Raw genomic sequence first — 14222 nt, 5'->3', positions numbered from 1 at the left:
CGCGGACAGCATGTGCTTTGTGGCCCCTTGGGTTTCCCACACACTGCTGAATGGATCTTGAACATTGCAGTTGTCACATAGATAAAGCACAGAGCCCTGTCATGAGTTTGTCCCCCGGATGAAATCAGACAGTGCCCTTGGCATTTCTCACTGCCGTCCTCTTCCCTGTTCTTGGATTCTTCTGCGGGAGTGAACTGTTCTTCAATGGCTGGGAGATGGCAGAGGGGAAGCTGTGAAATAAAACCCTCACAGCTGCTGCTGCTGCTGCCACCTCCTCTACAGTTCACATCTAAGTTCACATTTTCCCACCATGGAACCAATTGTCCTGTTTCTTGGCTATATTTCTCTCTCATTTCTTTAAGAGAGAAAGCAAGCCATACTGCAAGTTTATCGTGCCTTGATTGACCAAGACTGGCGTTTTGAATTGTGATTTTATCTGATGTTCCCGAGGTTTCTACATCTCTGGGCAGAGCACTGCAGGAAGCTGCTGCATGGATGACAGGGCCTCTCTCCTGTAAAGTAGGACTTGGGAAAGGGAAGGTGTGACGGGGAGCCAACATGCTGCCCGGACCACAGGCACATGCTGGACAGCTCTCAGGAAGATCACTCGTGTGGGGAGGGCTTGTACAGAGGTGTGCATCTGGAATGATCCCTGTAAAAGGGCTGCCTACTCCTAGAAAACTGTGTGTCTGCCCCCCGGGGTTTGGGTAGACCAGTTGAAACTCAGGGTGCTAGTCCGTGGGTCACAGATGAGAAAATAAACGTATTTTATTTAAATACGTTTTTAATACATGTATTTAAAGAAATATCTAATGATGAATTTATTTTAGGTAAATAAATATTTAATTAATGTAACTAAGTTACACAAGTACTTAATAAATTTAATTTAAATAAATGTTTAATAATAAATAGGCCGGGCACAGTGGCTCATGCCTGTAATGCCAGCACTTTGGGAGGCTGAAGCAGGCGGATCACCTAAGATAAGGTGTTCAAGACCAGCCTGGCCAACATGGTGAAACCCCATCTGTAATTAGAAAAACGAAACAAAACATAAAAGTTAGCCAGACGTAGTGGTACATCTGCAGTCCCAGCTAATTGGGAGGCTGAGGCAGGAGAATCGCTTGAACCCAGGAGGTGGAGGTTGCAGTAAGCCAACATCGTACCGTTGCATTCTAGCCTGGGCGACAGAGTGAGACTCCATCTCAAAAAAAAAAAATTGTCATAAATAAATTTATTTAAATAAATGATAAATGGGGCATGCAATGGAGCAGCAGGTTTGGGTCTGTCATTTGCAAAACAGTGTTCTTGGGCTCATGAACTGCTGAAGTGGGGGAGTGGTGTACTCCTGTAACAGGAGCTCATTAATTGGAAAACAGGAAGTCAGCTTTTGCCTTTTGTTTCCTTTTTGTAAACTGTATTTACTGTAAGTTTTGTCCCCCTCTGCTGGCATAAATCATTGTTGCAGATGACATTCCTTCTATTGACCCGATAATTTTAGCTTAAAAAAGACCTTAAGGCTGGTCTCAGTGGCTCACGTCTATAATCCCAGCGCTTTGGGAGGCCAAGGCAGGAGGATTGCTTGAGCCCTGAAGTTCAAGACCAGCTGGGCAATGTAGCAAGATCCTGTCTCTACAAAAAAATTTTTTTAAATTTGCCAGACGTGGTGGCACACATCTGTGGTCCCAGCTCCTTGGGAGGCTCAGGTGGGAGGGTCGCTTGGGCTTGGGAGATTGAGGCTGTAGTGAGCTGAGACTGTGCTATTGCACTCCAACCTGGGTGACAGAGCGAGACCACATCAAATGAAAAAAAAAAAGACCTTAGGTCACAAACCTAAGCCACTGATGTTGTTACTCATTTGTGCATAAAGTTAGCACAAAGACAACAAAGCCTTTTGTGTCTATGCTAAATATATTGTCTAAAATCACTCCTTAGATGTGTTTGGCCTTTGTCTTTTGACTGACAGGACTCTGTAGGGGTGTGTGCATGTGAGGGGAAAAACTGAAATTATGTTTCTCCTCTGCTCTCACACCACACAACAACAGTCAACACAGGAGACTTCTGTGACTAAATTTGTGGAGGCTTTCCTCACACACCAAGCAGCACTTATCAGCTGGGTGTCCTTGAATTCATTTCCGACACTGTCCGCTGGGAGGTAGCCTCAGATCCTACAGGTGGAGGGCTCAGTCCCCAAGACTGTCCTCCTCCACCTGCACCAGTCACAAGTGTAGGTCTCCGGAACTTCTGACCAACTGGCTTCAATGAAGTTGGGGTTCCCACCATCACTTTTTGGGTTTGATTAATTTGCTAGAGCAGTTCACAGGACTTGGAGAAACACACACGTTTACCAGTTTATCACAAAGGATATGTTAACAGAAAAACCAAACTCTGTAAAATACCTTAAAGAGGTTTCTTCTGTGCCAGTATGAGTGACCATAGCCTGAGAAAGCACAAACCCAAGAAGCTGTGAGTAAATGGCCCAAGGTAGTCAGATTACAATTTGGGTTGGTACTGTTACCATTGCGTCTGGCTGGGGCCGTCATTGTGGGTGGTAAAGGAATTTACCAAGACAGCCGCAGGTAACGAAAGGCAGACTTATTAGAGAAAGTATGAAGATAATGTTGCAAGGGTGCAGTGGCCAGTACAGCAGAGAAGGGGCTATCGGGCAAGAGATGGGGCAGGAAAGAAGTTTTACGGGTCATGCTGCTGGGGCTATGAGCAGAATGAGGTGTTTGGGAACAGGATGTCATGCCATCAGGTTGTCTGTGATGAGCCCCTACCTGGGACCCCTTCGTCATTGTTACTTATCAGGACTCCACATATATATGTTTTTTTTTTCTTTTTGAGACAGAGTTTTGCTCTTGTCCCCCAGGCTGGAGTGCAATGGTGCGATATCAGCTCACCACAACCTCCGCCTCCTGGGTTCAAGCGATTCTCCTGCCTCTGCCTCCCAAGTAGCTGGGATTACAGGCATGTGCCACCATGCCCGGCTAATTTTGTATTTTTATTAGAGATGGGGTTTCTCCACGTTGGTCAGGCTGGTCTCGAACTTTTGACCTTAGATGATCCACCCGTTTCGGCCTCCCAAAGTGTTGGGATTACAGGCGTGAACCACCATGCCCGGCCCTCCACATCAACATTATAAGGAGACAGGAGTTACAGGAAAAGAAATAAACCAGTACATAGAAGCTCAACCTGAAAAGGCAGAATATCTTGAAGTGAGGGGGCTTACAAGTCATAGGTGTGTTTTAGGATTCTTTAGTTGGCAATTGGTTGAGAGAGTTAAGTTTTGTCTAAAGACTGAAAGTCACTTCAAAGGAATGCTTAAGATAAGGGGTCTGCTGTCTGTCATGTGATGCTATACCAGAGTCAGGTTAGAAAGTAAGCCACATTATACCGGGTTAATTTAAAAAAAAAAAATTTAAACAAATTTTTTTGTTTGTAGGGTGTGACTTAACACTCCTTTGCATGGCTTTAAGTCTTGTTTATAATTTGGTATCTTATTACCCAAAGAATCTGTTCTGTCAGGCTTATACTCTCTGTTTTAATATTAATGCTGTTCAGTTTTGCCTAAACTCTAAAAGGGAGGGGCTGTCATGACGCATGTCCCACCTCCCTTCCTGCTACGGCCAATAATTCAGTTTTTCAGGTTTCTCTGAAGTCCCTTTGGCCAAGAGGGGGCCTGTTCAGTAGGTTTGGGGCTTCGGATTTTATTCTTGGTTTGCAGATATTACAAAGCGCAAGTGCACAGATGAAGAGGTGCATAGGCTGAGGTATGGGGGGACTTAGGGGTGCAGAGCTTCTCTGCCCTGCATGGGGGTGCTACCCTCCAGGAACCTCCACAGCGTTCAGCTTTCCAGAAGCTCCCTGGGCCCTGCCCTTTTGGTTTTTTCTGGAGGCTGCTTTACATAGGCCTGTTTGGTTAAACCATTGGCTATTGGTGATCAACGTAACCTTCAGCCCCTCTCCCCTCCCTGAAGGTTGGGGGGTGGGACTGAATGCCCTGACCCTTGCGTCATGCCTGGGGCTCTGTGGTGAGCAGCCCCCATCCCGCAGCTACCTCGGGGCTGCTGTCAGTCAACTCACTAGCCTGCAAAAAGACATCCTCTGGAGACTCCACGTATTTTAGGAGGTGTACGCCAGGAAACGGGGATGAAGACCACATAAGTGTTTAGAGTGTCACCGTGTGGATGTAGAATATGCCTGGCCAGGAGGGACGGCTTCGGTTTGCTTTTGGCATTCCATGGAGGAGACCCCTTGGGACGACCATTGCTATGCAGTTTATTTCCCTGTGCTTTGCAAACTTGAATTAAGGAAACTGTGTGGCACTTTTCATGTCATCAGAAATACTGTTATTGTCCACATTTCTGCATACTTTGGAGAGTCTTTCCAAGTGCACTGTGGTTCATGCCTGTAATCCTGGCACTTCGGGCATCCAAGGTGGGTGGATCGCTGGAGACCAGGAGTTTGCCTGGGCAACATAGTGAGACCCCATCTCTACTAAAAATACCAAAAAATTACCCCGGCGTGGTGGCGTGCACCCATAATCCCAGCTGCTTGGGAGGCTGAGGCAGGAGAATTGCTTGAACCCGGGAGGCAGAGGTTGCAGTGAGCCGAGATTGTACCACTGTACTTTAGCCTGGTTGATGGAGCCAGACTCTGTCTTAAAAAAAAAAAAGACATGTGAACAATAACAAATGGTTTTGTTGTTGTTGTTGTTGTTGTTTTTGAGATGGAGTCTCACTCTTTCACCCAGGCTGGAGTGCACTGGCATGATCTCAGTTTACTGCAACTTCTGACTCTCAGGTTCAAGTGATTCTCCTCCCTCACCCTCCTGAGTAGCTGGGATTACAGGTGTGCACCACCATGCCCCGCTAATTTTTGCATTTTTTTCAGTAGAGCCAGGGTTTCATCATGTTGGCCAGGCTGGTCTCGAGCTCCTGATCTCAGGTGATCCGCCCAACTCGGCCTCCCTAAGTGCTGGGATTACAGATGTGAGCCACTGCGCCTGGCCAACAAATAGCATGTTTGATGACATAATATCTTACCACAGCACTAGAAGCTGAGACCTGGCATCCCTAGTTGCAGCCTCAGGGGTCTGTCATGGGTTTGGTGTGGGGTAATGCCGCGGATTAAGAGGCATTACCAGGATTCCTGGAGAGGAATCCTGCATCCACTGGTTTGAGTGGGGGATGTTTTTGAAGAGCCTTTTCTCCTTCAGTTTTGTGCCCCATTACTTCTTTTGAACACTTCTTTCTAGAAATTCTTTGTTCCCTTTGCTTCTATTACATGGAACTTTCCAAATTCTTCTGTTTCTCTGAAAATTCTTCTGTTTCTATTTTCTTCCTTGCTTCCTTTTTCTCTTCTTAGCCCCAAACTATTAGATGTTCTCCAACACTTTATCCACAGAATCTGTATTTATGTTGAAAAACTCAACTCCCCTACCTGTCACCTTTATGTGGGTGGTTCTTGAAATCACATCTGAGCCTGCACGTTCCCCCAGGCTATGGTTCCCCACCTCCAGCTACACTAAGCTGACATCCTTTGGGGTCTCAAATTAAGTGTGTTTGAAATGAAACCTGTCATTTTGTCTTGAGCCATCATTCCTGTATGACTTGCCTCTTTCCCTTAATGTCACTATCATGCTTCACGATGCCCTGCCCAAAAATTCACATCCTCATTGACTTCTTTCTCTTCCTTTGCCTCTCATGTCTATTTGGTTTCTGGGTCTTTCTGCCTGATCCCTAGAGCTGTGTATTCCTTCCCATGTTCACTGCTAAGATTTGGGGCTCATGTCTTTCTGATTTTATGCACGTGGCATGGCCAGGCTCTCTTCCTGTTTCCTTGGTGTCCTGTGTGCTTGGATTTTAGAAATTGGCCTGTGGTTTTCTGATTTCCCGGAGGGCCAGCTCCAGAAGCTGGCGTTTTTGGAGTCATCCATATACAGACTGGACTTCTGTCTCATGTTCCTACGCTCTGACCCCTCCAGCATAGCCAGTGTGATTTCTCCCCAGGCCTCAGTGTTCTCTGCTTCCTGATATCATCTAGAACATGCTCTTTGTAGCCTCCTCTTTCTGTTTCCAAGTCCTGTCTGTTCTCAAGACCTGGCTTTGGTCCCCATTACCCTATAAAGAATATCTTGCTCCTGCCACATGGCACGTGGTATGCTGCTGTGACAGCAGGTCAGGTGTTGTCCTGGGGTCTAGCTATTTAATCCTTGTACTCTTGTTTAATCTTTCACAAGTGTCTGTCTTCTCCTGCAACTCTGGGTATAAACAGAACCTGGCACACAGTTCATGTTCTAGCAATGCTTGTTGGATTGGAGTGGTGGAATTGCCAGCACAGTCTTCGGTCAGAAGTTGTGCTCCTCTCGTCCGCCTTGGATTCCAGGTTAACAATCTTGTTTGTGTGTGTGTGTGTATTTCAGCTGCAGATCCCGAGTGTGAAGGGCTTCGACTTTGCTAAGCAGCATCTGGGTCAGCACAATAAAGACGACATATTGATTATTCATGAGCCAGCACCACTGCCAGGACCTCTGAAGGACCACACCACGCCCTCGGAAAATGGGGATGTGCCAAGCCCCAAGTCAAAGATCCCTTCCAAGAACGTCCGTCACAGAGGAAGGTTATTATTGGGCTTTCTGTATTATTCTTTGTGGCAGAGCATGCTTCTGTTATCAGGCTGTGAGTTTCTGATGCCACAAGGGCTAATGGTGAGTGGGGCCCTGCATCTGTCTGCAGCCCAGGAGACCGATGACTTGCCCAAAGTCACACACGAGCCCAATAGTGTTTCCGAGCCACTCTCACGGGCTGTCAAAGAAGGCTGTGTGATTTCTTTCCCCACACGGTTGAAGATCATGAATCACTATCTGTGATGGTTTGAGGGTCCCCATCAGACTTGATTAGGGATTGGCCAGCTCGTGTGTATATATCCCAAGGGGAGCATGCTAGGCCCCATGGAGATAATATCAGAAATAACATAGAAGGAGTGCACGGCACATGGTACATGCTCAGCCTGTGGGCCACTGTGTCCATGCCTGGGATGCCAGCAGCTTCTGTGACTTCATTGCTTTGTCTGCAGGTGACTTTCATCACATCCTCCTGTGTTTGCTTTGTTTTTCTCTGGCTGCTCATGTATGTCACCTTTGTCAGGATATCACACAAGACTCTTCACTGCCTCCTCCCTGCCTCGCTCCCCTTTCCCAATTTATTTCTATTACTCTTCTCAAAGTATAGCACACGGAGAATTGCTTATTAGTTTTCCAAGCTACCTGGAAGCCGCTCCTCACCCTCTGACCCCATGAGAAGGGCTCTAGCTCTGTGAAGACAGAGTTCAGAGTTGAGTTCGTTAAGTTGACTTTCCATCATAGCACCATCAGGCGCTGGCTACTGAAGCCTCCTGTTGTCAGCCTTTCTTTGAGCTTTGGAATGCTAAATCCTAATTTCCTGCTAAGAGCAAAAAAAAGCGTGTGATCATACCAACATTTGAAACGATGTCATGATTTCTGTCTTATCGGAAAACCTACCCCAGGGGTTCTGGCCTAGTTTTAAGAATGTAATAGATGTCAGAACATGATCTTTACAAAAGAAAATGAGTTATGTAGAGAGATGCTATTTGATTATTTTGCAGGCTAAGAATAAATGGAGTCATTGAAGATGATTTCATATGCAAGTAAAATTTTGTAAAGTGTTTTTTTTTTTTTCTTGCCTGGTAGCCTTGTCATTGACATTTAGTCATGACAGCTCAGTGGTCTGCATGGTTAATACAATGTTTTAGCATCTTTCTGAGCACCAGAATGTCTTGGCATTCCACATTGTCATTGAAGTCAGGGAGCCTAAGGAATCGGAGCCAACTGATGAAGGAATTTTCCCTGGTGCAAGCTGGGTGCCATGATACCTTTGCTTTTTATATATAGAATCAAATCTCAGTGTAAGCACCTTCCAAAGATCTGGAGTTATTTGGGGTGACTGCAGAGCTACCCTGGCATCCTGAGGATTCTGCAGACCTAGTTAATCCTGAACCCCAGTCCTCTTTGATCCAACTCACGCTGAACCCAGACTGCTGGTCCAGAAATGACTGGGGGCCAGGGACTGGACCTTGAGCCCTGGTAGCTGTGGGACCTTCGTCCTATCTGGCACTTACTTGTCTAGCATTTGTTGAAATGCAGCCTGCTGAGCCATTTAGTAAACCGCATTAATCTGTCTTCAGGTTGTGACTGTGGTGTTAATGTGATCCTTGAAGACGCTGTGCTATGGAATAATTTTTTGGACTGTTTCATTTCTGCTGGTTTTGCCTGGAAGCCTGACTTCCACACATAAATTAATGTGACTTTTTCCTTTTCATTCTTTCTTGTTTCTAACGTTTGCAATTCATTTTGTGTCTGCAGAGTTTCTCCCTCAGATGCTGACTCTACGGTCAGCGAAGAGTCCAGCGAGAGGGACGCAGGAGATAAGACACCGGGAGCCGTCAACGATGGCAGGTCCCACAGAGCCCCGCAGAGCGGTCTGTGACTCTTCTGGTTCTTCCCATTAAAAGTAGTCCCTATGAGAGTCCGAAGGCTAGGGCCTTACACTACTTCAAATGCTAAACCCTTAAAAAAAAAATCTGGGAAATGGAAAATTCATCATTCCTGTGGTTTCTTTGCACCAGTTGTCACCATCTAACGTGGTATTGGTGTCTGCTTTGGGGCCAGGGATTCACTGAGGTACGTCTTAAGGTTAATAGCCTCATTTCACCCTAGAGTCCTCACCCTAGAGGTCAAGGAGGAAGCATACTGAAACCAGAGTCTCAAAAACTGCCCCCAGGATTCAGTAGCTTTCTTAGGAAGCAATTCAAGGATTCACAGCCGTCACTGTCAGAAAGTTGTTTGTTTATCATAGGCCCAAGTCCATTATGTTTAGTTCTGTTCCTAGATCTTTCTTCCAGCAGGTGGTTTAGTGTGATCAGATGGTTTAGCATGTTTGCTTTGGGAGTCACATACAGCTTCATAGGCCAGGTATAAGATGAACTTCACTCTTGTTCTAAAGGGTATGACTGTTAAGACTGATGCCCTGTTACAAAGTGAGACCCACAAGTCTTTAGACTTGGGAGCATTTTTTTGGAGTGATAGCAAGGTAGCTTGTTTTTAGTGTAATAGGTTGTATTAAATAGATGTGCTGCTACAGCTGTTGTATTTGATGGAGGTTTATTTTTATTTAAGGATTGCATTTCAGTAATGCAAAGATAATTGGGAGGCCTCAGAATATTATTATTACTATTTTTTTTTTTTTGAGACAGGGTCTTGCTCTGTCACAGAGGCTGGCGTGCAGTGGCACAGTCCCGGCTCACTGCAGCCTCGACCTCCCAGGCTCTGGCTATCCTCCCACCTCAGTCTTCCTAGTAGCTGGGATTACAGGCCTATGCCATCACACCTGGCTAATTTTTGTATCTTTTTGTGGAGATGGGGTTTCACCATGTTGCTCAGACTGGTCTTGAACTCCTGGACTCAAGTGATCCATCCGCCTCGCCTTCCCAAAGTGCTGGGATTATAGGCATGAGCCACCACGCCCGGCCAGGATATTATTTTTAATAGTAATTTTTATACTTACAGTGTTTAGTCATACATTTCTCTGTATGCAAATGCAGTGCAGAGTGAACTGTATTCTAGAAATGAACAGACTCTAGACAGAAGCCCAGGGGCCTCTCCTCTCACTGACACGCTTGTGGCCTCGCAGGTGGCTCAGGCTTCAAGGCTCCTGTGAGGCTGCACTAGCTGGTCCTTGCAGTTCCTTCCAGCTCCTTCTACTTAGTTATTTTTGTAATGTTAAGAACATCCCCTTAGAAAAAGGGAAGAGTTTTTTCTTTGGATGTAGTTTTTCAAAATCTTAAAAATTATTTAGCACCATAGTAACAGATACTGTTTCTGATAGACAGGATTAGAATCTCGTTTTGATCCTTGGAAAGAAATATTTGGTGGGGAGTGGAAAGAGCTCTGGATTTTATCAAGTTCTGTTCATTGCTTATCTGAGAAAACCTTACTTTCAGTGCCTGCATTTAACGCTGTCTGATGGCATTACAACCAGTATATTCTATAAGAATAACAAAAATCAAACACCACTCTCAACATAGGCTCAGAAGCCAGGTAGTAAGCATCACAGCTCTGGGACTGAGAGTTGAATGTGAAGGAGAGAAGCAAATTAGATGATTTTGTGAATATTAGAAACTCAGATGCTGCTGTTATAATTTGAAGAGATACCAGAATCTATATATTATTTTCCTGTTGTAGAAAGATAGTTTTCTCACTATAAATATCAGTTTACTTTTAGAACTTTGTTTACTTCTTGAAAGGTGCTATAAGATAGCTTTAATGCTGCCATGTAGATATTTTATTGCTTGCATAGAAACTTAAATATCCTATTTAAAAATATTCTGAGTTTTTCTCCTAGCTTTCCGTTATTTTTAAAAACTTTTTGCTTTTTGAGACAGAGTCTCTTCCTGTTGCCTAGGCTGTAGGGCAGTGGCGTGATTTTGGCTCACTGCAACCTCTGCCTCCCAGGCTCAAGTGATTCTCATGACTCAGCCTCCCGAGTAGCTGGGATTATAGACGTATACCACCCCACCTGGCCAATTTTTGTATTTTTAGTAGAGACAGGGTGTCCCCATGTTGGCCAGGCTGGTCTTGAACTCCCGGCCTCATGTGGTCTGCCTGCCTCGGCCTCCCAAAGTGCTGGGATTACAGGCGTGAGCCACCTGTCTGGCCTATTTTATAATTCACATAAAAATCTTGGTTTTGTTGAAAGTCGCAAAGAAGTACAAATTAAGGGAGGTGGGAGTGGGGAGGGAGACTACTTGAGATCCATTCTGGAGTCCTCTTCCATGTCGCCGTGGGACCAGCATTCCCTTTCACTCCTGCGGGTGGCACAGCTACCTGCCCTCTTTAGGCTTCTTGGCAGGGCTGTTGATGACTGTCCCAGGTCATGTGGCGTATTAAGGACCCACCTTGCAATGGAAGCTGAGAGAAGACTGTTGTTTCAGTTTTGGTAAATTGGAGGTTGTGCTTTATTCCTTTTCCAGCTGACTGTTTTTAGAAGGTGACTAGGCCCTGACACATACCCTCATGGCCATCCACGAACCCTTAAAAGATTATTTACTCAAATGTCACTGTGTTCACAGCCATTGCAGCTTTAAAATAACTCACATTATAACCACTGGTTCCCCTTAGTGAAGATGTGAAGGGAGAGATGAGGTAGGAGATGGGCTGCCATTGCTGCGTCTGTGCATAATTGTAGTTTTTCTCTCTCTCCCCTTTATCATCAGGAATATACCAAGTAGGTAAGCATTGCAAAATACTCAGCATTCTTTTATGCTCTCCTTAGATTGCATGTGTGCAAGTGTGTGATTTTTAAGTAGTTAAAACTTCGTTCATTTGGATCCCACAAATTCCAAATTCTAGAATTGCACATGCAAACCAAGCTGGCACTGACGTTTGCATGTGCTAAGGAGGTTGCAGTGCTTGCTTCTGCAGCATACAGACTAAAATTGAAACGCAACAAAGATGAGCGTGGCCCCTGTGCAAGGATGACATGCATATTTGGGAAGCATTCCGTATTTTAAAAAAATTAAGAGTTTTCGAAATAGTTTAAATGAGATTGAGTACATATAACAATGAAGGTTTTCAAGTAATTTTGGAGTACCATACCATTTATAAAATGATTGAGATCATAAAGTATAATTCTCATCTTTTCATGAAGGCAGATTCTCAGAGATCTTTTCAAGGTAAAATTTTATAAACATAGTGGAGATGACTGCAGTCATTGAGTCATCCGTTTAGCAAATGCTTGCTAAGTGCCTGTGGTGTGTCAGGTGTTGGTGATGCAGTGACGATGAGATAAACGTGATTGCTGTCACATAGGATATTAACGTGGGTTGCACACATTAGTAAAGATGCAGTTTTCTAGCCTGGGCAACATAGCGAGACTCTGCCTCTACAAAAAATAGAAAAAATTAGCCAGGCCTGGTGATGTGTGCCTGTGGTCCCAGCTACTGAAGAGGCTGAGGTGGGAGGATCGCTTGAGTCTGGGAGGTCGAGGCTGCAGTGCTCTGTGATTGCATCACCACACTCCAGTCTGGGTGACAGAGTGAGACCCTGTCTCGAGGGGGAAAAACAAAAAAGTGGTTTGACTATATTTACTTGTAGGTAATGAAATAATCTCTTTTAAAATGCTCTCTTGCTTTGACATTTTAGTAATTCAGACTGAACTTTTCTCTTTCATTTTGCTTTGTTGACGTTATCCTATTCTGTACAATCCTATATACTGTAATTATTTATTTATTTATTTATTTTGCTTACCCAATCTGGAGTGCAATGGCACAATCACAGCTCACTGCAGCCTTGACCTCTTGGGCTCAAGTAGTTCTCTCACCTCAGCCTCCTGAGTAGCTGGGACTACAGGACCATACTACCCCCTCTAATTTTTTATTTACTTTTTGTAGAGATGAGGTCTTGCCATGTTGCCCAGGCTGGTTTTGAACTCGGGCTCAAGCGATCCTCCTGCCTTAGCCTCTCGAAGTGCTGGGATTATGGGCATGAGCCACCATGCCCAGCCTTTTTCTTTCTTTTTAAGATTTTTATTTATATTTTAACTGATGGTAAGAAAACATATACATTTATGGTATACAACATGATGTGTTTTTTGCTTGTATTATTTTTAGTTGGCACATAATACTTGCAAATATTTATGGAGGACATTGTGATAGTTCCATGTATGAATATACTATGTGATGATCAAATCAGGGTAATTAGCATATCTGTCACCACAGAGAAAGTTATCATTACTTTGCCTTGGGAACATTCAAAATCTGCTCTTCAAGCTAATTGAAAATACACAGTAAATTATTAGAGTCATCCTACAGTGCCTATAGGTGCTCAACCCATTCCTCCTCTCTAGCTGTGCACTGTTATTTTTATTTTTTTGAGATGCAGTCTCATTCTGTTGCCCAGGCTGGGGTGCAGTGGTGCAGTCAGGGCTCACTGCAGCCTTGACCTCCCAGGCTCAGGTGATCATCCCTTCTCAGCCTCTTGAGTAGCTGGGCCTGCAGATGCACACCACCACGCCATGTTGCCCAGGCTGGTCTAGAACTCCTGGGCTCAAGTTACCCTCCCACCTCAGCCTATCCAAGTGCTGGGATTCCAGGTGAGAGTCACCATGTCCAGCCTCTAGTTGTGCTTTTGTATCTGTTAACCAACCTTTGTCTCTGTCCCTCCTCTTCCCTTCCCAGCCTCAAGTTACCTTACTAGTCTACTCTCCACTTCTAGATCAACTTTCCAGCTTCCACATATGAGCGAGCACAGTGCAGTGTTTATCCTTCTGTGCCTGGCCTATTTACTTAATGTCATCCAGGCTCGTCCGTATTGCTGCGGATGGCAGGATTTCATTCTTTCTTATGGCTAAATTGTGATGTTTTGATATGTGTATGCATTGTGGAATGGCTAAATCAAGCTATTTAACATATACATTACCTCACGTACTTATTTTTTGTGATAACACTTAAAATCTACTCTCTTAGCTGTTTTCAGGTATACAATATATTGTTATTAATTATAGTTACCATGAGGTACAATAGGTATCTTGACTATATAGTAAAATTTATATCATTACTTTAAAAAAATAATTGAAAAGAAAGGGGTTTTAATCCCAAGTTCCTACTTGCCTTAAGGCAGGATTCACACAGCATTAATCTCTGTGTGTCCATTGTACTTTGTACTAATCATTATTGTCCAGGGAGCTTTTTTTAGAAAAATTGTGCAATGCATAGCAAGCAATAATATATAACATATATATTAATATATGATATATAAGCATATAATATGTAATATAATTACTAATATAATAGTAATATATTACTAATTATATAATATATTACATATACAGTTCTATAAATAAAAATATATAATATGTGTGATATTTAATATATATGTGTGATATATATTATATGTATATGTAAAAAAAATTAAAAGCCCCTCTTTTCAGCCATGTCGAAGGACTGGGTTCTGGGCAGTATGGAAGCTGGAAGACTTTCTGCACCTCTTATTTCCTCTCCTCTGCTTGGTCCCTCAGCTGTGTAGAGTGGCCCAGGGTCTATGCATCCCCTCCTTCTCTGGTTGCAGTCAAGGGCTGTGACTACAGTGGGAGGGGGTGAGTCAGGCTCTGGACAGGAGCCCAGTCTCAGGCTGCCACTCTGGTGGT

The 14222-nt window shown here is 44.2% G+C and overlaps 1 protein-coding gene and 1 non-coding gene across 3 annotated transcripts in view; both read left to right on the top strand.

Annotated features, from left to right (window-relative positions):
* Nucleotides 1-14222, top strand: part of KIAA1549 (KIAA1549 ortholog) — a 142506-nt gene that overhangs the window by 90495 nt on the left and 37789 nt on the right. For both annotated transcript variants that reach the window (XM_037991147.2, XM_037991146.2), the window contains exons 11-12: nt 6425-6621; nt 8384-8499. In XM_037991147.2, the coding sequence (XP_037847075.2) occupies nt 6425-6621; nt 8384-8499 (313 nt within the window). The remainder of the gene's footprint in view (nt 1-6424; nt 6622-8383; nt 8500-14222) is intronic.
* LOC119621629 (U6 spliceosomal RNA) lies at nt 11485-11588 on the top strand. The gene has a single exon (XR_005238176.1). It is a non-coding gene; the product is annotated as a U6 spliceosomal RNA (small nuclear RNA).

The sequence above is a fragment of the Chlorocebus sabaeus genome, chromosome 21 (genome assembly GCF_047675955.1).
Source record: "Chlorocebus sabaeus isolate Y175 chromosome 21, mChlSab1.0.hap1, whole genome shotgun sequence".
NCBI classification, from domain to species: Eukaryota; Metazoa; Chordata; class Mammalia; order Primates; family Cercopithecidae; genus Chlorocebus; species Chlorocebus sabaeus.
The sequence above is the reverse complement of the archived record's forward strand: the minus strand, read 5'-3'. Positions and strand labels throughout refer to the sequence as shown.